Here is a 23,581-nt window from a genome sequence, read left to right on the forward strand (position 1 = left end):
GTAGATACAGGCACTATGAACATGTGAGTGTGAACATAGACATAGAGAGCTTGGTGTAAATGTGATGTCAACCCTCTGCTCCTTCTACAGCCTCCCTTCCACCTCCTCTGAGAGAACCCAGCTGCTCCAGGGCTGGGGCTGGTCCCATCCTGGGCCTGTTATCCTCCAGCCCCACCTGGGGAATGGGAGGGGGTCCCACATTTGCTGGGGGGGGCTTTGAAGAAGGTCTGGCTTCGGTGGGGACAGGACCAGGACAAGAGCAGGAAGTTTTTCCTGAGTTATGGGGAATTTTTTTCAGCTGGGCTTGATTTTAGGGTGGTTTTCATGCATTTACCTTACTTTGGGTGCATATTAAAATCAAGCTGCTGAGCTCCAAGGCTCCTACTGTTCTTTGTCAGAGGGTGGTTTCATTTCCACCACAGAGAACCCAGACAGGCAGAGCCCTCAGGATCAAACCTATGGCAAAAGAAGTAAATTCTCCCTGTGCCAAGCTGTTCTCTCAGGCTGTGCCAGGATTTCTCATCCATGGGATATTCCTGATTTCTAGCTGAACAACACTCTCATGTCCTTGAGGTCAGTCCCTAACAGCCCTGGGGATGCCTGTTCCCTAAATGTCCATCCCTTTGGCCATTTTTAGGAACAGACAGGGAATTTGGATATGCCCTTCATCCCCTGGGAACTTTGGCTGAGCAAAATGCCTGGAATGCTGTTTGCTCTTGCAGCTCGAGAAAAGGGTAAGTGGATGCAGGAGGAGCATCAGCACAGCAGCAGCTGGCAGTGGCATCCATCCATCCATCCATCCATCCATCCATCCATCCATCCATCCATCCATCCATCCCTCCATCCCTCATCCATCCATCCATCCATCCATCCATCCATCCATCCATCCATCCATCCATCCATCATCCATCCATCCATCCATCATCCATCCATCCATCCATCCATCCATCCATCCATCCATCCATCCATCATCCATCCATCCATCCATCCATCCATCCATCCATCCATCCATCCATCCATCATCCATCCATCCATCCATCCATCATCCATCCATCCATCCATCCATCCATCCATCCATCCATCATCCATCCATCCATCCATCCATCCATCCATCCATCCATCCATCCATCCATCCATCCCTTCTGCTGGGAGTTTTGCAGGAAAGGCTCAGAAGGGTCACACCATGGTGGTGACAAACATATCCAAGTTCTGTGTTTGTCCTTGTCCCATGTTGGGAATATGCTCCCTGCTGGCTGGGGATGTGCTGGGCACAGCAGGAGAGGCTGGCTGCTCACAGGGCTGCTGAAACCTGGAAAAAATGCCTGCAGGGCCACATCCCAGGCTGCTGGGGAGGAGAGAGGTGATCCTGGGTGGAAATTTGCTCCCTGGATGGAAATTTGTCCCCTGGTCACTGCAGCTGTGTGACGGTGTTCACAGGGGTCTCAGGTTGAGGGAAGAGACGAGGATCTGACTCCATGTTTCAGAAGGCTGATTAATTATTTTATGATATATAATATATTAAAACTATACTAAAAGAATAGAAGAAAAGGTTTCATTTCAGAAGGCTGGCTAAGCTGAGAATAGAAAGGAATGAATAACAAAGGTTTGTGGCTTAGACAGAGAGAGAGCCAGCTGGACTGTGATTGGCCATTAATTCTAAACATCTACATGAGACCAATCACAGATGCACCTGTTGCATTCCACAGCAGCAGATAATCATTGTTTACATCTTGTCTCTGAGGCCTCTCAGCCTCCCAGGAGGAAAAAATCTCAAGGAAAAGATTTTCATAAAAGATGTCTGCGACACAGCTGTGCAGGGCATGAGCTTGTCCCCCACATCAGCGTGACTTCTCCTTTATTCCCAGCCCTGTGTCCCAGGGGAAACTGTGTGCATTTAAAGTTGTGATCCCAAGGGAGGGATGGAAACTCTGAGGATAACCATGGCTGGATTCTGCCTGGGTTCTTGTGATTCCTTTTCCATGAGCAACAACAATCCCACAGCCCCAGATCAACTTGTGCTTCCCACGCGATGCTGGGAGGCAGGAGTGCAGCATTTTGGGTTTCTCCTGCCCCTACCCCCCTCACAGCACCATCCATGGCCTGAGCACTTGCTGGTGACTCAGATCCTCCCCTCAGCTCCTGCTGACCTGCAGATCCCCCCTGAGTCACCACACCAGGGATAGGAATGTCACTCCCTTGTTCTCGTGCCAGGAAAAAACCTTGGCCAACGCCTTGCCAAGGGGCAGATTTTAAGCTAAAACCTCCCAAAGTCAGGGAAAGGGGGAAAGCCAAGGGCAGATTTTAAGCTAAAACCCCCCAAAAACTGGTCACAGAGACCTGATTAACCCATTAATCCCAGTCTGTACAGCAGGGCTGCCCCAGCAATACCCCAGCAGGAGATTCCAGCTTTGGAGCAGCAGGGTGGGAAAAGACCATGGATCTTCTGGCCAACTTGCCGCCATCACCCTGAAGGGTGACATGAACCCCCTCTCTGCAACCCCATGGAGACATGGAGAAGCCTCATGCCTTTAGCTCTGCATATTTTGGTTGTTTGGAGACTGTTTGCACCCTCAAATGTGCTTTAAGCTGAACTCTTCTGCAAGGGCTGATTTTCTAGCATGGTTTTCTCTGGTGTCTTTGGACCAACAGCAGCCACTTGACAAATTCCCAGCAGTGTGGCAGTGCTGCTCCTTGTGTCACCTTCCCTCCCTTCTCCTCTTCCTCACTCTGCTCCTCCCCAAATCCCCACTGCTCCCCTCTGCAGATGTGTGGTTGCGCAGTCAGAATCTTCGTGCCCTCCTTCAAACCCCTTTTCATTGTCTCACAGCGAGCCAAGGGGGCTGTGAGTGACCTGCAGAGGGTTTGGAGCCTCTCCCCAGCTGGTGTCACCCTCACATCTCACATGCACAGGCTGTTTTCTGCAGGGAGAGTCAATAACTGCATTATTGATGGGTGCCAGAGCCAGGGCAGACTCTTGGGGGATCAATAACCCCCTCGCTGGGCAGGGACACGGGATGACCACTCCCAGCCCTGCACAACATCCCTTCCCAAGGGGAGCTGAGCCTGCTTTCCCATGTTTTCCTAGAGTTTTGCAGGGACTCAAGCACAGGGGTGCATTCCCAGTTGGTGTCAGGGATGCAAAGTGAGGTCCCAACCAGCCTGGAGGACAATGCTGATGCTCTGAGCATGGGGAGGAGGGATCCAAGCTCTCCCAAATCCCATCTGGGTCACACACAGGAGCCAGCATGGGTCAGACAGCCCTAGGAACAGAAAATATTATTACTTGTTATTATTTCTATATATACTGATTTGCTCACTTCCCCCTTTCCTCCTCCACTCTGTAAACCCTTTAGGATGTTGGGTTTCTCCACAGAGTCACTGCCACAAAGGTGACCAAATGCAATGACGATGACTCTGCAGGAATGACTCCTTTCATCCTGTCACTGGGGGCAGGAAAAGGACACAGCAGCAAAATATTCACAGCCACAAGCAAAATCCCCACCACAATTGTTCCTAACTCAACCAGCAACCAGAGGAAATTCGTTTAGAGGGTGGAGCATCAGCCATGTAAGAAATGCCAATGGTGTAATTAATGCTTTGCTTTTATTTCTGTCTTTTCTCCAGGTAGCAGTTTTGTCCACACACACAAGGGAGGTTTGGCTTTGTGGCTGAACTAATCATAAACGTTGACTCTCTCACTAAACTTGGTCAGATGAAGTGCCCACACTTACTTTTCTCTTCTTACCATTCAGGGCCAGGAATGTCCCACAAAAGCCAGATTACCTTCTTGCTTGCATTGCATTCCACTGGGAAATACTTGAACTAAACTCAAGGCCATAACCAGTCTGTGCTGTTACAAAGTGTCTGGGATTGGTGGGGTTTTTTTTTTTCTTTTTTCTTTTTTTTTTTGGTTGTTATTTTTTTTAAAATGTACTAACTGTATTTGTACCAGAAACTTTTGGAGTATGAGGTGGAATCTCTAAGTATTTTGCAGTGTAAATGTTACATCTGGGCTGTAGTTAGAATATGAACCACTGGTCAAAAGGGAAAGGGACACCAGTCCAACTCAACTGTGGCTATTCCACATCCATTACTAATAATATGGAATAAAACTTACATTTTGTTACAGTACGTAAAGCGTGTGGTGCTTGCTTGAGCAAGGGCTCCGAGTGATGAGGAGAAATCCTTCTCCATCTCTGGCTGGCCTGGTTTGGCCACGTAGGAGCTCTGTTTTCCCTGCTATGGCCACAAACCATCCCAGAATAGTTTTGCCTTAAGAAGCATTTGACCTTGGTGCTGTTTGGGATGCCTTGTCTCCCCGATGAATCACTGCAGATCCCTCAGGCACACAGCTCAGGCTGCTGAGGGAAGCCTGGCCTTTCAAAAGCAATAAAACTTTGGGGAATCTGAGAGAAATTGATGATCCAGGGTGAGCAAACAATGGGAAAACACTTTGTGAGAGAGCCAAAGAGGCTTTGCAAGCACCTCAGTGTGCGCTGCTCCCATTAAATCACAGACACTGGGCACTCACAACCCCTCTCCAAATGTCCTCAGGAAAAAAATTCTGGACTCAAACATGCATTTTTTTACTGTTTCTCTGGAAGTTGACCTAAGTTGACTGAGTAATATATAAGTAAAATACTGACTGTATTTTCTCATACTGCAATGAAGGGAGGAATGATGAACTGGACTCCATGTTCTCAGAAGGCTAATTTAATATTTTATGATCTATAATATATTAAAGAATACTATACTAAAGAATATAGAAAGGATACAGACAGAAGGCTAAAAAGATAATAATGAAAACTCCTGACTCTCTCCTCAGAGTCCGACACAGCTTGGCCCTGATTGGCCATTGAGTCAAAACAATTGACATGAAACCAATGAAACAATCACCTGTGAATAAACAATCTCCAAACACATTCCACATGAGCACAACACAGGAGAAGCAAATGAGATAATTATAGTTTTCATTTTTCTCTGAGGCTTCTCAGCTTCCCAGGAGAAGAATCCTGGGCAGAGATTTTTCAGAAAATGTGACTTTCAAAAAAGTTGACAACTTCTTTGGCAGGACACAGGATGTGGTGCCACCAAGAGACAGGGAAGAGGCAAGGCCAGGTTGGATGGGGCTTGGAGCAGCCTGGTCCCTGCCCTAGGGGTTGATCCCAAATCACAGAAGGAAGAAAGGCAAAAGCAGCCCCCATCCACAGCATTTTGGGAACAGGCAGAATAATCACAACTATTGTATTTGCAGGGAGCCTTGTGGCTGAGAGGGATGATGAATGTGACTCCATGTTCTTAGAAGGCTAATTTATTATTTTATGATCTATATTATATTAAAGAATACTAAACTAAAGTATACTAAAGAATACAGGAAGGATACTCACAGAATGCTAAAAAGATATTAATGAAAACTTGTGACTCTCCAGAGTCCTGACACAGCTTGGCCCTGATTGGCCAAAGAATGAAAACAACTCACAGCAGAATCCAATGGAACAATCACCTGTGGGTAAACAATCTCCAAACACATTCCAAAGCAGCAAAACACAGGAGAAGCAAATGAGATAAGAATTGTTTTCCTTTTCTCTGAGGCTTCTCAGCTTCCCAGGAGAAAAATCCTGGGCAAAGAGGTTTTTCAGACAATGTGAATGCCACACACAACCCCTCCCATTCCTTTGGAAAGACACAGTGAAATTGCCAGTGACTCTCCAGTTCTCTCTGGGGTCACAGAATTCCAGAATTCCAGCCACAGCATCCCCCTGGCTCCCAATCCCTCCTCCCAGGGTTGGAATGGAGCCCCTCAGGGCACAGGGAAAATTTAGGCACAGGGATTGACCTGGAGAAACTGAGATATATGAAGCTACACAGTGAAATAGAAATATAGATTTAGAATATAGATTTTAGCTGTTAGTAGAAACTTACACTAAGTGCCTTGATGTAAAAAGCTGGAGCAGAGAGCAGAGGCCTTTTTGCTCATAGGCACAATTCCACCATGGTAGTGGTATTTCCATAAAGTTAGCCTGCCCCTGACAAAATGTAAGCTTAACTCTTACCTAGTCAAAATCCCACTCAATTATTATTATTTCACTACTACTACCATACAAAAAATAACAATATATCCCCTTAGAACTATCACCTGCAAAAGATCTTAAAAGAATATAAAATAAAGACTTTATATACAGGACAACACAACAACAACCTATTCCTTTTTACTCTCAGCTAGAGTAAAACACTCATCAAAAACCACACCAGGGAAATGCAGGAAGAGCTGTCCCTTCCTCTCAGTCCCCCCAGCAGGAATCACAGAGCCCTTAATTAAGGTTGGAAAAGCTCTTTAAGTTTGAGTTCAGCCATCAACCCAGCACACAACCACCAAACCCTGTCCCTAAGTGCCACATCCACTCTGTTTTTAAACATTTCCAAGGCTGCTGCTCCCACCACTTCCCTGGGCCACTCTTTCAATGAAGAAATTTTCCCTAATATCCAATCCAAACCTCACCCAGTGCAACTTCAGGCTGTTTCCTCTGTCCCTTGTTCCCTGGGAGAAAAGAGAGGTGCCCACCCTCCTTTCAGAGCAGCTTTTGGATGCACAAACTCCCTCCCTCCAAGCTCAGCTTCCACTTGGCTCTGTTGTACTTGCAATTCCCCCTATCAGCAGCGATTTTGCATTGCCACAATCCCTGTTTTTCCTCTCCAAGGCTGTGGGATGTTGTCCCAGGAGTGCTGCTATGGTTTACCACAGCTGCCTGTGGCTGGCCTCCCACAATATTTCATGCACAAGGGTTGGGAGGAATAATTGCAGCTCACGTGGGTGTTGTGCTTAAAACCCCAAGAAAAAGCTGGAGAAAACAAGTTTATGAGGGCAGCATTGCCCTGTGGGGCTGGCTGCAGAAGTTATCCCTGGTCAGGATGACTTATTGACAATTAAATGCCAAGGATGGGTTTCCCACTAGATGTGGAATTCTAGTGGATTCCCACTGGAGGTTTCCCACTAGATATGGGATTCTAGTGGATTCCCACTGGAGGTTTCCCACTAGATATGGGATTCTAGTGGATTCCCATTAGAGATTTCCACTAGATATGGAATTCCAGTGGATTCCCACTGGAGGTTTCCCACTAGATATGGGATTATAATGGATTCCCATTAGAGGTTTCCCACTAGATGTGGAAATCCAGTGGATTCCCATTAGAGGTTTCCCACTAGATATGGCATTCTAGTGTATTCCCACTGGAGGTTTCCCACTAGATATGGAATTCTAGTGGATTCCCACTGAAGGTTTCCCACTAGATATGGGATTCTAGTGGATTCCCATTACAGATTTCCACTAGATATGGGATTCCAGTGGATTCCCACTGGAGGTTTCCCACTAGATATGGGATTATAATGGATTCCCATTAGAGGTTTCCCACTAGATATGGGATTCTAGTGGATTCCCACTAGATATGGGATTCTAGTGGATTCCCACTGGAGGTTTCCCACTAGATACGGGATTCCAGTGGATTCCCATTAGAGATTTTCCTCTAGATATGGAATTCTAGTGGATGCCCATTAGAGGTTTCCCACTAGATGTCGAATTCTAGTGGATGCCCATTAGAGCTTTCCCACTAGATATGGAATTCTAGTGGATTCCCATTAGAGATTTTCCTCTAGATATGGAATTCTAGTGGATTCCCACCAGAGGTTTCCCACTAGATGTGGGATTCTAATGGATTCCCACTAGAATTCCACATCTCCCAGTAGGAATTAAACTCATGGAAGCTCTGGGAATTGTGTTGTCCCTCCCACCCAAGGCTTCAGGTCCCCCATTTTTAGTGAAGACAGGCACACACTCACTGAGGGCTGGCACAAACCCTCCCAGGGCTCAGTTACACCATGGATTGTCTCAAACCATCCCCTGAGCTCATTTAATGCACCAAACTGGCAGGGTTGTAGTTTCTGACACTGAAATTTTTCAACATGACTTTATTAGCCACTAAATTCTGGACTCAAACATGCATTTTTGCATGTAATAACTGAACAGCTCCATGAGAAAAGAAAAGCAACCCCAAAGGGAAAGGAATAAAGGCAGTAGGAAGTGGTAAAACAAATAAAGGCTTGAACTGGCTGCCTGATTGTTTTCCATTTTCACTTTTATTCCCCTTGCTGCCCTTTCAGATATCTCTGTGGGGTTTGACACAGCACGCCTGTGGTGGTTGGGAATGCAGGAAGATGGCAAAGGGCTGCCTGTGGGATGGCCACTGACCATCCCACAGCTTGGTATAGTGGTATTTTTATAAGGGAAGATAAAATGTAAGCTTAGCTCTTCACAAGATAACAATATATAACAATAATATATATAATCATGCAAAAAATAACAATATATATCCCCTTAGAACTCTCACCTTCAAAAGATCTTAATATAAAATAAAGACTTGGGTGAAGCAGGGGTGTGGAACAGGTAAAAAACCCACAAATGTGGATCCAGATGTGCCTCCATGGTGCCTGTTGGACTCTGCAGTTCCAGCCCAGCTGTGCTTCCAGACTTGTGACTTTCCCCTTTCTCCTTCCAAAAGCAAACCCAGCTCCTGCTCTGGGCACATTCCCATTTCCAGGGAAATAAAAGAACCACCCTGGGCATCAGCTCTCTGCTCCTCCAGCTGCCCCAGAGCCTGGCAGTTTTGCCCAGCCCCATTTTGGGTGCCAGCAGGTGGGCAGAGCACACACAGGTGCCAAGGTCACCTCTGCCCACACCTTTACATCTCCAGCCCTGAATTCCAGTGGGGAATGGATTCCAGGGTGAACACCCCACGTGTCTCAGTGCTGCCAGGACACACTGGGGGATGTGTGATAAGGTTATCACTGTGGGGCACAAGGGGACAGCCCAGCCCTGCATTAGCTCAGCACATTTCCAGCTCTGGAAAACGAGCCTCCCTTCACTCAGGGTGGGTTTGTGGTGGTGTTGCCTGTCCTGGAGGTTTTAGTGGGGCCATTGGGGCCAGGAGGCTCCCCCTGCCCACAGAGCTGCTGGTGCTGGCAGAGGGAAGGGGCAGGATGGGCTCAAACCGAGCAGCAGCCGCTGGAAAAACAGGGGGAAACAGCATCAGCTCCATGGTTTAACTGGGGGGTTTAACACAGGGACTGTCCATGCTGGGAAATATTCAGGATCAGTTTGGGGTGAGCAACCTGATGGACTGGACCTGTCCCTGATGGAGTGAACCTCTCCCTGATGGATTGAACCTGTTCCTGATGGACTGAACCTGCCCCTGATGGACGGAACCTCTCCCTGATGGATTGAACCTGTCCCTGATGGACTGAACCTCTCCCTGATGGACTGAACCGGTTCCTGATGGACTGAACCTGCCCCTGATGGACTGAACCTGCCCCTGATGGACTGAACACACCCCTGATGGACTGAACCTGTTCCTGATGGACTGAACCTGCCCCTGATGGATTGAACCTGTCCCTGATGGACTGAACCTCTCCCTGATGGACTGAACCTGTCCCTGATGGACTGAACCTGCCCCTGATGGATTGAACCTGTCCCTGATGGACTGAACCTCTCCCTGATGGACTGAACCTGTCCCTGATGGACTGAACCTCTCCCTGATGGACTGAACCTGTCCCTGATGGACTGAACCTCTCCTTGATGGACTGAACCTGCCCCTGATGGACTGAACCTGTTCCTGATGGACTGAACCTGTCCCTGATGGACTGAACCTGTCCCTGATGGACTGAACATGCCCCTGTGTAGCGCCACATTTCTCTTCACCGAGAAAAGCAAGGCACAATTCTTCCCAAGGATATTTCTGGGTTTTGCATTCTCTGAACCTCAGCGAAAAGGAAATCTTGGAGTTTCCACCCTGACAGTCAAAATGTGCCTGGAGGGGGAGAATGGCTCTGTGACCTCTCTGTCTGGATTTTAGGGGCAGGAATGGAGATGCCAAGGAATGACTGGCTCTGCCATGTAGTGCCGTGCTGTGGTTGGCATGGCTGGACTTGATGACCCCAAAGGTCCTTTCCAGCCTGATTTTCCAATTAAACGGGGATCAGCTGGGACAGGGATGTGAGAGACAACTGCTTACTTTGAAAATTTAAAGAGGTTTATTAAACGTTCACAAAAATACAACAAAGGACTAGATAAGGAAAAAGCTGCAGAACTGGGAACTGCCCCTTGTGGACACCATATCCTCAGTTCATCTTCAGGATGCTCAGTGTTTTATACCTCTGGGGGTTGCATCAGCCAGCCCTGGCCCTTCCCAAAGTCTGTCAGTCAGCTATTCTGTGCCATTTATCGGTGGAAACTGCTTTCTTTAAAAGGACTGGAGATCAGGGTGTCCACCCTGATCTTAGGGGGTGCCATGCTGCACCCCCTAAGCACCAAGCTGTTCCATTCCCCACTGCCCCATGCAAGGGACACATGTGCACACCTTGTTTTTACCTGTCCTAGGTAAAACCTGTCCTAGACAGCCCAGGCTGTCTGATGGCAACAATACAGGGGGGGCAAAGGGAACCATGGGGAGAACAGAGGACATTTCACTAAAGCTTTTCTCAATATTCACACAATAGTTATCTTTTAATTGCGAGAGCCAATCATCTCATTATCCATCCATAACAGGGAGAGCTGGGCTGGGCAGCCCCGACAGCGCCCACACCCGAACAGCGGGACATGGGAGCGCTCTGGGCTGTCCCCTCGCTGTTCCACGGCCGGGGATCCCGGGGGATTCCCAAATTCCTCCTTTGGGACAGCGGGGAGCGCTCTGGGCTGTCCCCTCGCTGTTCCATGGCCGGGGATCCCGGGGGGTTCCCAAATTCCTCCTTTGGGATCGCGGGGAGCGCCCGGCACCGCTCGGCACCGGGGGCGTGGCCAAACGCAAGGGGCGTGGCTATAAGAATATGGGCGTGGCCAGCTCAGCGGCTGGGTCTATGCGAGGGGCGTGGCCTAGTGCGGAATAGGGCGTGGCTAACGGAAAGGGGGCGGTCCCGTGGCGCCCGGCCCCGCCAGCAGGTGTCGCCCTCCCGGTGGACACACACAAGATGGCGGCGGCAGCGGCGGGCGGCGGCGGTGGGGGGACTCTGTGAAGGCGCCGCCATGTTGGTGAGGGCAATAACGGCGCCCGGGCTGCGCCGGTGGTGCCAGAGCCAGCGGGGCGCGGCCGCCGCCTGTTTCCCGCTGGGCCGGGCGCTGCTGGGCGTGAGGGGCGCCGAGGCCGCCGCCTTCCTGCAGGGGCTGCTCACCAATGACGTCACGCAGCTGGTGGCGGACGGCGACGCCCCCCCCGCGCTCTACGCGCACGCGCTGAACGTGCAGGGCCGCTGCCTGTATGACGTCATCCTGTACAGGTGAGACCAAGCGGCGCGGCCGGGGGGGGGAGGAGGTGGGAGAGACCATTGCGGGGTGGCGGGGGGTGACTCCTGACATTTCCGGCTTAAATGTCAAAAAGTCAAAATTAATGTATAAAAAAGCGCTTCCTCTGTGGGTGTGTGTCATCACTCAGTGCAGAGTTTGGGGATTACCGCAGCAGAGAAGTGTGATGGGTGCGATATCCGCACGTGTGGATGTTGGCTGTGCTCGGGAGCCAGGCTGTGAGGGCTGGGGGTGCTCACCTGGAGAGGAGAGAGCTCCAGAGAGAGCTCAGAGCCCCTGCCAGGGCCACATATGGGATTTTAGGAAGGAATTCTTCCCTGTGAGGGTGCTGAGGCCCTGGCACAGGTTCCCAGAGCAGCTGAGGCTGCCCCTGGATCCCTGGAAGTGCCCAAGGCCAGGTTGGACAGGGCTTGGAGCAGCCTGGGATGGTGGAAGGTTGGAACTGGATGGGCTTCAAGGTCCCTCCCAACCCAAACCATCCTGGGATTGTGTGACAGTGAATGAAGCTTCTCCCCCAGCTGTGTCCAGTTCTGGCCCCTCAGTTTAGGGGAGGATGTTGAGATGCTTGAGCACGTCCAGAGGAGGCAACGAGGCTGGAGAGGGGCTGTGAACACAAACCCTGTGAGGAACGTGTGAAGGAGCTGGGGTTGTTTAGCCTGGAGAAAAGGAGACTCAGGGGTGACCTTATTGCTCCCCACACCTTCCTGAAGGGAGGATGCAGACAGGTGGGGTTGGTCTCTGACAGAACCAAAGGACACAGTCTCAATATACATCAGGGAAGGTACAGGTTGGATATTAGGAAAAAAAATTTTCACCAAAAGAATAACAAAGCACTGGAATGCTCTTCCCAGGGAGGTGGTAGAACCACCATCTCTGGATGTGTTTAACAAAAGACTGGCCATGGCACTTGGTGCTAGAGTCTAGGTGAGGTGTTAGGGCACAGGTTGGACTTGATGATCTTGGAGGTCTCTTCCAACCTCATCATTCTGTGATTCTGTGAATTCCCTTCACTGTAGGTAAGAATAGAAAATTCCACCTGGGCAGACCTGTTTGTGCCCCTGGGAGAAGTGAGGGCAGTGTTTGCAAGGGGAGCTGAAACAGCTCAGGTGTTTCACTGTGGGATGTGGGTGCTGCTCCCTCTGTGCCATCCACACAGAAATTTCTGTGTAAATCCAGAAATTTCTCTGTGGATTTGCACCAGGATCCAAATAAATACCCATCTTTGTCTCCTGCTGCTGTAGGGGTTTATTTTCCTGACCTTGGGGGTGTGATATTTTATTTTAGGCTCCACGGGAGCACAGCAGAGGAGCCTCACATCCTGCTGGAGTGCGACAGCAGCGTCCTGGACTCCATCCAGCAGCACCTGAAACTCTACAAGATCCGCAGGAAAGTCACCATCAGCCCCTGCCCCGAACTGTCCCTGTGGGCTGTCCTCCCTGGGGACACCAGCTCCCCCCCCAAATGTGCAGACCAGGCTCTGCTCCTCACCCCTGACCCCAGGGCAGAAGTCATGGGCTGGAGACTGATTGCAAAGAAAGGAGCAAATCTGGCAGAGATTATCCCTGGCAGCCAGCTTGGAGATGTGCAGGATTACCACAGGCACAGGTATAAACAAGGTAAAGCCAAGCCCTGGTTTGCACTATGGGTTTTGGGAGTCCACATGCTGATTTCAGGCAGGAATAAGTTATAAACCCTTCATTCCCATTTTTAATGCATTTAATTTGTTCGTTAATAGATGTATTAATTGCTGCTTTGAGTATTAAAGGGAGCTGAGGTTATAATTCTGTCTGGTGGCAATGTTTGGGTATAATTTTCTCTTACTCAGGTTATGGGGATTGGTCAGGAATGCTAAAAGAAAGCCACGATTATTCATTTTCTTAGAGAGAACCTCTGTGGTTGGAGTAATTTTGATTATTTTGAGATGATGCACAGCCTTGGCACTTTGCTTGTTACTGAGGAAGGAAAAGGAAACACCCAGACTTGGCTTCCTAAAAACTTTGTGGCTGGATTTGCTGAATTAATTCCAAGGTCAGAGAGACTGGTCAGGGATCTCAGTCCTGGGATTCCCAGTGCCTTTGATTTTAGTGTGTCCATGCTGACAAAGGATGAAATTAATTGGGAAAGAGGGTAAGAGGATGGTCCTGTGCTGAAACTGGGATCCCTTTGGGTTGGAAAATCAAACTGAGAACAAGCCAAACAATTCAGAGCACAAATCTAATGAGGAGCAGCATTTACCTTGATGCCTCAGGTTTTGGCTTTTATATTTTCAGATTCTGTGCTGCTTTAGTGTGTGGGTCTGAGCTTCACATCAGGGCATGGTGAGCTCTGTGCACAGAGCAGGGAGACAAAACAATTCCTGCTCCAGCTGGGCACCAAGGACAAATGAGCCAAATCTCAGCCCAGGAGCACAAACACCGTGGGCTGGAGAGAGAAAAACAAGCAGGGTGGGACTGCCTGGGCTAAAGCTGGAATGGGACAATGAACTGCAAGGTGCAAATGGAGCAGAACTGATCCCAGGGAGAGACCCCGGCAGCGCTCGTGCATTTTGGGGCCATTTTGGTCCATCTTGGGTGCAGCCCTGGCTGGGCTCTGGTGCTGCCCAAGGTGCAGCCATGGAGGCCTTTGAATAAATCCCTGCTTTATTCTTTTTATTCTTTATTATTTCTGTTCTGAAATATGGGTCTCCTTAAGCCAGGTCTCATCAGCTCTTGGCGGTCTATTTCACACCCAAGATAGCTCAGCCACCTTAGAAGGCATAAAATCAGCAGGATGGCTTCTGTGGCAGTGTTGGTGACAAAAAGGTTTTAATAAAAGGCAAAAGAACAAACTCTTTACAGAGAAAAACCGAGCAAGGTGCCAGAGGTTCTTGCTTTTAGTAAAACACCTCACAAAAGCCATCAGTTCCTTTGCTCTCTTCTTTTTCTAGTAAGTTGCTCAGGTGGGACTTTTTGGCTTCTGTCCAACCCTTAAGTTTGAGGTGAAGTCCCCATAGCCTATGAGGTGTCTTTTTACCTAGTTGAGAAGAGAAAATGTCACCCATAGGTTGAACATGACACACACACACGTGATCAGGGTCTAAGAAGAAAAAGGTTTTTTTATTCTGTGTGTTCTCCAGCTTATATACTCTTAACAAAGCATGATCTTAAGTGTGGTGGTGTTCACAGGGGTCCCAGGATGAGGGAAGAGATGAGACTCTTGACTCCATGTTTCAGAAGGCTGATTTATTATTTTATGATAATAAAATAATTGGCCATTAATTAAAAACAACCACATGAGACCAATCCCAGATGCACCTGTTGCATTCCACAGCAGCAGATAATCAATGTTTACATTTCATTTCTGAGGTCTCTCAGCTTCTCAGGAGAAAAAATCCTAGCAAAAGGATTTTTCATAAAAAACGTCCATGATCTTAAGTCATTAACCACATCACACTAACTTATTATATTCATTAGTGCAAAGCAATTAACATCAATATAGTTGGCAAAAATTTTACAGAAATTTAATAAAGCATGTTTACACATCTACTTGTGCACATAGTCTAGCTTACAAAAAATTTAATGTATTTTTTCTGTTTCCGTGATGACAGCCTTGTCTTCTTCCTTGCTATGGATACACTCAAAAATCATCAATTGTTATTTATTTTATTAACTCAGCTTTGCTTGCAGGCCAGCTGTCAAGCCTCTCTGTGAAAAATACCAATCACTTGTTTTTAAAATTTAAAAAGTTTAATAGTAATAAAATGGTTATAAAAATAGTAATACAATTAGAGTAATAACAATTTGAATTAAGACAATATGAGACAATAAATACAAAGAGTTATGGATGTCTGGGTACTTTTTTCTGGGCAGCACAAGCCGGAAAAAGGACCCAGGTTAACAAAGGATTAACCCTTATACAACAGCCTGTTGTATATTCATACACCTCATACATGATGCATAAATTCCATTCAAACACAGGATTCTGTCTGGGCAGTGTCAGCTTCTTCCTCTTAATCCTGATGGTGTCTTCATGGCTGAGCAAAGCAGGAAGAAGTTCATTTCTTCTGATAATGAGGCAATAAATTCTCTTTCTCTGAAAGATTCAGGTGTCCTGTGGCTGCTGTCTCGCTGCAAGCCCTTTCTTTAAAAAAGTATCCTACAAAGCATCGTTTCTATTTTAACAATTTTTATAACCTAAAACTACATTTAACACCCTACTTAAGAGAATTAATACAGCTTTACTTTCTAACACAACACATATAATATTCATTTTAATATTTACAAAAAGCCAATCATAAAATACACACATTTTTCACACCCCCCACATTAAACTTCTGGGTTTGTTTCCTTTTTAAGGGCACAAAGGATAGTTTTGTCACTGTGTCAGCAGGGGCACATTGGTATACTGTTGTAGCTCAGTCTAGCCTCCAGATCATCCTTCTCAGGGCACCAATCTCCACCTTTGTTCTCCCCCAGGAATCCCTGAGGGGGTGAAGGATCTCCCCCCTGGCGTCGCGCTGCCCCTGGAATCCAACCTGGCCTTCATGAACGGCATCAGCTTCACCAAGGGCTGCTACATCGGCCAGGAGCTGACGGCGCGCACCCACCACATGGGGGTGATCCGCAAGCGCCTGCTGCCCGTCACCTTCCCGGGGCCGCTTCCCGCCGCGGGCGTCCCCGAGGGCGCCGACATCCTCACGCAGGCCGGGAAACGCGCGGGCAAGTTCCGTGCCGGAGGGGGAGAGCTGGGCATCGCCCTGCTGAGGCTGGCTCACCTCCACGAGCCGCTCCGCATCCCCCTGGACGGCGACAGCGTGGAGCTCAGGGCCGCCACGCCCGAGTGGTGGCCGAAAGGGGCCGCGAAGTAGGTGAGGGAGCGGCTCTGGGAGAGGTTTGGGGTGGTTCGGGTGGGGAATTTGGGAATGCTGCTGTTCTGTGGGGAGGGTCTTGCAGGATTCCTCACAGCGAGAACCCAAAGCGGTGGCAGATCGCTGTGGGTTGGATCTGCCGTGGAAGGACAAATCCAGGGAATTGCAGCTTTTCCTGAGGGTAATCCCCACTTTTTTAGGGTGCCGTGACTTGTTGGGACCCTGTATTTAGGGGGTGCCCTGTGTTGTTGGGTTGGACCCTCTTTAGGGGGTGCCCTGTGTTGTTGGGTTGGACTCTGGATGGATCTCCAGGCTGACACTCACTCCCTCAGACTCTGCTCTCCCAAACAACGGGATCAGGACTTCCCCTGTTCCATGCACTGATTTCTCAGTTCAGAATAACCATTCTGAGGTATTACAATTTTATTGGTTCCCAAAACCATTCTGAGGTATTACAATTTTATTGGTTCACAATAACCATTCTGAGATATTATAATTTTGTTGGTTCCCAACACCATTCTGAGGTATTACAATTTTATTGGTTCCCAAAACCATTCTGAGATATTACAATTTTATTGGTTCACAATAATCATTCTGAGATATTATAATTTTATTGGTTCACAATAACCATTCTGAGATATTACAATACTATTGGTTCACAATAACCATTCTGAGGTATTATAATTTTATTGGTTCACAAAACCATTCTGAGGTATTATAATTTTATTGGTTCACAAAACCATTCTGAGGGATTATAATTCCGTTGTTTTTTTTGTGAGTGGAGATCATGCTGCTCTTATTAAGATGTATTCTCAGGCTGAAGTTTTTTGCTGCAATTTGTTCCTTGCATTGAGCTTCTTCAACTTGCTGATGGGGCTGGTGTTTCTTCCCACCACTGCAACTGTGTTCAGGAAGAGGAACATCTTGTGCTTCACATGTCAGACCTTGATTTTAACTCATCCCTGGGGAGAAAAGGTCTCAAACCTCCTGTCCTGTCTCCTGTTTTGTGGAGGGAGCAGAGCCAGTTCCTGACTCCCTTCTCTCAAACCATTTTTTGGGAGAGGAAAGGGATATTTTCAATGCCACAGGTGCTGGCTTGGCCTGGCCTTGCTGAGGGAGGATTTTCACCATGTTCTGGCTCTTTCTGTGCCCCTCACCCTGTCCCTGCTGCTGGGGTTTTCTCCATCCACCACCCCCAGGGTTTTCAGAGCAGCCCAATGCTTTGCTTTAATTTTTCTGCCTGCCAACACTCCTCTGCTTCTCCAATTTTTCTTCTTGCTGCAACATATTTCTCTTATTATAATATTCCTCTCTTATTCCAAAGCAAACCAGCTCTGTGCCTCCTGACCCTGTAAACCTGCAGTGATTTATAGGAACCCTTTTTATTTTTTGTATTGTAATCAATCCATTACACAATGAGAGAGCTGCCCAGGTGAGATCCCATTTTCTCCAAAACAAAACCAAAAAAGCCTTTGCATGAATATTTGTAACAAAACCCGTCCCAAATCACATTCTGCCTTTGTTTCAGTGTTACTGTGAATGGAATTTGTCTGTAAAGAAAATGCTTATATTGATTAAAATTCTATGGTTGTTGTAAAATGATTCTGTGGAATATCTCATTAATTATTGCCTCTGATTTAAATGGGACTCCTCTGAAAGAGAAGATGCCTTTTGTTTGCTTGGTGTGAAGACATGCAACAGAATAAATGCATTTTCAGGTTGCTTGCAGACAAGAACCATGCCTGAGCCTTTTGGTCAGGTGTGGGATTGGTATCAGAGCCTTTCTGCTGGGAAAATAAATAAAATTGGACCCTTCAGAGGCCACAAAGCTGAAGCAGCTTTTCCTCTCTGCCACCCGTTGTGCAAAGGCTGCTCAGAGTGGTTTTATTGTCCTGGGGTGAGCAGAGCCTGAACAAACACTGAATCAACTCCTCTGTTTGGGGAAGCCCTGCATCTCCTCTGCCTTGGTCACACATTTCTTTTGTTCTTCACAGTGTTTAAATGGCTTTTGTTGCTGCCAGCAGCTGCAGGTGACACAAGGTTAGACACAAGAAGGTGGTGCTGGGGTGAAGAGTTGTTGGATTCTGGAAAACAAAAAAAAAATGAGGTAGAAATTGAAAGGATGGATGGAGGATAACCCAATCCCCTGTTATCCTTAATTTTTTTATTCTCCCTCACAGCCTTCTCTACCTTTAGTGATTGGAGCCAGGTGAATTTGGGGCTGGAGGGTGCAAGAGTTGATTTTGCCTTCCTGAGAGCCATGCAATTATTAAGGCTGGAAAAGACCTCTTGGATCATCAACTCCAACCATCAACAGCACTTCCAAATCCACCACTAATCCACATCCCCAAGTGCCACATCCACCCAGTTTTTGGCCACTTCCAGGGATGGTGACTCCACCACTTCCCTTGGCAGCCTGTTCAGGGTTTAGCCTTTCCAGTGAGGAATTTGGAAAGGAGAAGGGCTCTGCAGGGAGACCTGGAATGGGTGGATGGATGAGCAGAGTCCAGTAAGATGAAGTTTGATAAATCCAAGTGTCCAGTTCTGCATTTTGGCCATGGTAACCCCTGCAGTGCTCTAGGCTGGAGATGGTGTGGTTGGACACTGCCCAGGCACAAAGGGACCCTGAAGAATATCAGAGAATCCCAGAACAGGTTTGGTTGGAAGAGACCTTAAAGACCATCTCATTCCAACCCTGCCATGGACAGGGACACTTCCTCCAGACCAGTGTGCTCCAAGCCCCATCCAGCCTGGCCTTGGACACTTCCAGAGAAGTGGAATGATGGGGATGGGATTTCTCAGGCTCAGAATATCAGCTGCTATAGAAAATGTCCTTCGGTTGTGCCATTTTTGGACTTCAAGATAGACTAAAATCCACAAAAGTGTGCAATAGATTATAGAGAGCAGTGTGGGTGTGTCACTGGGTGAGAAATTGAGGGTTTGGGGTTTTTAGTGTGTTGTGGATGGCAGCAAGATGGAGGGCACAGGGTGTCATCCTGGGTTCCTTCTTCATGCTGCTTCTTCCTCCTTCTCCATGGGTTTGGGTGGCATTTTGTAATTGGGCAGAAAAGTCCCCACGGCAGCTCTGTGGGATCAGTTATTGGGTTAAAAGGGAAAATAATCCAGGTGTCAGTTCTTAATGGGATAGTTTAGTCTGAAAAGCCCTTGGAACAAGAGATTGTTGGCCATTTTGTGCCTTCTGATGAAAAGCTGCTGAACTCCCAGCAGTGAGACTGTTTTACTGATAAGAAATAATAAACACCTGAGTGTGAACATGAACTACTGTCTCTGGTGCCTTCAATCCTGACACAGAGAAACCCACACCTGGAACCACCACAAGCTGGATATCAGGAAAAATTTTTCATTAAAAGAATGATAAAGTTCTGGCTGCCTGGGGAGGTGGTGCAGTCCCCATCCCTGGGGGTGTTTAACAAAGCCTGGATGTGGCACTGGGTGCCAGGGCTTGGTTGAGCTGTTGGGGCTGGGTTGGTTTTGAAGGTCTCTTCCAACCTGGCCGTTCTGGGAATTCTGTGAAATTTCTCCTGAGCACCAACACGGTGACCTGCTCAGATTCCAGCCCCAACCCAAACAGCTGGAAAATGTGGGGCCCTTCCTGATCCCTTTTTAATGTGGGTCCCCCCTTGCTGCCTCAGTTTCCCCTTCCTCTGCCTCAGTGATGCTTTGTGAGGGAAAAGAGTGGAGTAAACACTTGGAATAACCTGAAATCTCTGTGGGATAAGGCAGGAGTCACTGGCAGAGATTGCAGAGGGGAATACATGAAATGGTTGCTTTCGGGAAAAATTTTCCTTTTTTTCTGCCTTTAATTTGATTTTGTTAAAAATTTATAGGAGCAGTGCTTGTCTTCATTGTTACATATTTTTACCTTCTCTGTCATAGTAAAATGCAAAAAACCCATTGTCTTGGTGTGGTGAAGAGTCCAGAAAAATGACTGCTTATACTTCAGTCTAGCAAATATAAATATAAAAATATAAATATATAATACAACATATTTATTTGTTTGTTTATTTATTTATATATTCTAGTATATATTCTATATATATTCTATGTATTCTATAGATATATATATTCTATATATATTCTACTATGTATTCTATAGATAGATATATATTCAATATATAATTCTATATATGTTATCTACATATTCTTTATATTCTATATTATATATATATACATAGAGATATATATTTTCTATTTATATATCTATAAATATATATAGTATAACATATATAGATGGATATTCTACTATATATTATATATTCTATGTATTATATAGATATATCTATATTCTATATATATTCTCTATATATTCTATATATAGATTGATATTATATATATAATTCTATATATATTCTCTGATATATTCTATATGATATATGTACATAGAGATATATCTTTTCTCTTTATAAATATAGAAATTTATAACATATATATTCTCTATATATATTCTACTATATATATTCTCTATTTGATATATTCTATATATATTCTCTATATATTCTGTGTATATAGTCTGTATATATTTTATGTATTCTACATTTTCTATATTATATAGATAGATAGATATTCTACTATATTTTATATATTTAGTCTATATATTATATACATATAGACTATATATGTATATACATAAAAACATAAATAAATAAATAAATAAATAAATAAATAAATATATTCTACTACAGGTTGTTAAAACCACTGCTATGCCCTATTAAAAACATAATTACTGACAGGGATCCACACTGCTGTGCCCAGGTTTTGGGTCAGCATCTTCACTCTGGATGACTTTAAGAATCCCTCACCAATATTGTTACTTAAATCAATATTTTGATTGTTTTTTCCTGCTGCTGAGCCCTTTCAGCCCTTCAGGGAGTGTCCAAAAACTGCCCAGACAAAGCCCCAAATTGGATTTATTCCTCACAGGCTGCCTTGGGGCTGCTTTTCCAGGAGATTCAATTGCTCCAGGGTTTTCAGGGCTGGAAAATTTGGCAGTTTTCATCCCCTTTTCCAACAATTCCTGCTGGAACCACTCTCTGCATGGCCATTGTGGCAGTTTTAATGTTATTTTGAGAGGAGGGTGTAGCTCCTGCTACTTCTAATTATTTAATATTTTGGGAACACAGTTTCTGCTGGAGAGAAACAAAGACAAATGCTACATTTTGGGTTTAAATCCTTTTTCCCAACTCTTTCCCTGGGTGGTATTTTGCTTTTTTTAGACTGTGAATCCTTCATGGAAAAGTTTGGGGTTTTTTTTTTTTTTGTTGTAACCCTCTTCTTGAGCCATTTCTACCTAAACTGTTTTTGTGGATGTGAGTCTGGATTTCCTCTTTTTCCCTCTGTCCATCCAGGCCAAAGGAGTGTGGAATTTTGCTAAAATCACAAAAGTCAGTTTGTGCTTCTGCCAAACTGCCACAACTCTGGAAATCTTTGGGTTTTCTCTCTTCTCCTTCATCCCTGCCTGAGATTTTTGATTTTTCAGGGTTTTGAGGAAAAAAAAAAATTGGAAATGAATAGAAATCTTCTTGTTTCAGTTTTTAGATATTATTTTATTCTCCAGTTTTGCTGGCTTGGCAGCTGGAGGGTGTCTGGGAATCTCATTGGAAGTTTTGGGACAAACCAGAGGGGGAACAGTAATTCAGCAAATAAAAGTTGGGTTTGTAGAGCTGATCTCATTTCCTCCTTACTGCTGTGTCAGAAAAGCTGCAGGGAATAAATTTAATATTTGGGGAAGGTTGTGTGCTGTATGTGCCACTCACATTGTGTTTGATGAGAGCAGTTTAATTCAAATTTTGGAGTTTAACTTCAATAAATGCATGTCAAAGGTAGCTTTTATAAATTTTTTTTCTTGTGGTTTTTCTTTTTAAATTTCGTGGGAATTCAGCACTTTCTCTTTTTTCCAGTCTCAAGAATAATAATTCCTGACTGATGATGGACTCCACTTCCCAGCAACCTAACTAAATCGCATTTTAACTGGGTTTTGTGTCGTTTTCTTCAAAAAGATTAAGATTGATCTGTTTGCAATTCCCATTCCCATTGTCTCTGGATACATTTATTTGATGAAATTACATTTGATTTTTTTTTTTTGGTAGTAAAAATAGAGTGATGTGGGGGAATGGTCAGGATTTGTGATCTCAGGCAAAGAACTGTGGGAAAACCATGAATTTATTAAGCAAAAATAATGTTTAAAAGGGGATAAAATGCAACTGTCACTGAGAAATTTGATAAAGGGGAAAATGCAAATCAGCTTAGCATGGAAGTCTTGACTTAAAATAAATTTCATTTTTAATTCTTTTTAGTGCTACTTTCAGTGGGAACACAGGAACAGAAGTGCCACCACCACCAAAACCACCTGAATTTCAGTGAATTATTTGAGATACCAAACCCCCAGGGATACAAGAGGTGTAAAGTCCTTTCACTGTGAAATACGATGCAATTGTAATGTCTATGTCTAATACAGAAACTAAATGTATAGAAACATTTAGTTTCTATATTAGAAATACAGAAATTATGTCTAATAAAGAAACTAAGATTTCCCCAGTGGCTTGTGCTTCCTGATTACAGCTTAAATGGGTTTGAAATATTAAAATGTATAGTTTATTACTCTATAAGTATAGTACATTTAGTATATATACACTAAGTATATATGTATAAGTATATATCTATAAGTACACTGCATATACATGCTTTTATTAGATGTACACATATTTGTTTATTTAATATATATATAAATACAGCATGTATACATTAATATATCTAATATAAATAGTAATACATATATACTTATATTTGAAAATATAGAAATATAGTATATATATATGAATATATCCACTTATATATGTACTTTATATATTTTATAGATATACACCTTTATACTCATATTCTTTTTTATATATACACAATTTCACACATATTGTTTAAATATATATGCTTGTATATACACAAATACTTATAGATATAGTTTTATAGTTATATAATTTTTTATATATGTACTTTTACACATATAAATAGTTTAAATATACACAAATATATATATGTTTATACTTCCATACTTTTATAGATGTACTTTCACGCACACATAAATATATACATATATGTTTTTATATATACTTTTTAATATATATACATATATTATTTAACTATATATACATATATAGACACGTACTTTAAGAATATACTTTTATAATTATATAATTTTACATATATGTACTTTTACACATATATATCCTTTAAATATACATAAATCTATATACATATAATTTTATACATATTTGTACTTATATACTTTTATATGTGTACTTTCACACACACCTATAAATATATATATGTATACATTTATGTATAAACTTGTAAATATACATACTATTTATTTATT

At 44.8% G+C, this 23,581-nt stretch overlaps 1 protein-coding gene across 2 annotated transcripts; it reads left to right on the forward strand.

The window, feature by feature from the left end:
* The first annotated feature begins 11,061 nt into the window (after positions 1 to 11,061).
* On the forward strand, positions 11,062 to 22,648 carry IBA57 (iron-sulfur cluster assembly factor IBA57). Of its 2 annotated transcripts, none has more exons than XM_058040691.1 (4): positions 11,062 to 11,320; positions 12,630 to 12,961; positions 15,800 to 16,187; positions 22,506 to 22,648. In XM_058040691.1, exons 1-4 carry the CDS (start codon positions 11,070 to 11,072, stop codon positions 22,570 to 22,572), a joined length of 1,038 nt encoding a protein of 345 aa, XP_057896674.1. In that variant the 5' UTR covers positions 11,062 to 11,069; the 3' UTR covers positions 22,573 to 22,648. The 2 variants fall into 2 exon arrangements, with proteins under 2 accessions (XP_057896674.1, XP_057896684.1); XM_058040701.1 differs by having other exon boundaries at positions 15,800 to 16,191; positions 22,506 to 22,594.
* Positions 22,649 to 23,581: the final 933 nt, after the last annotated feature.

This window comes from Melospiza georgiana, chromosome 1, assembly GCF_028018845.1.
Source record: "Melospiza georgiana isolate bMelGeo1 chromosome 1, bMelGeo1.pri, whole genome shotgun sequence".
Taxonomy (NCBI): Eukaryota; Metazoa; Chordata; class Aves; order Passeriformes; family Passerellidae; genus Melospiza; species Melospiza georgiana.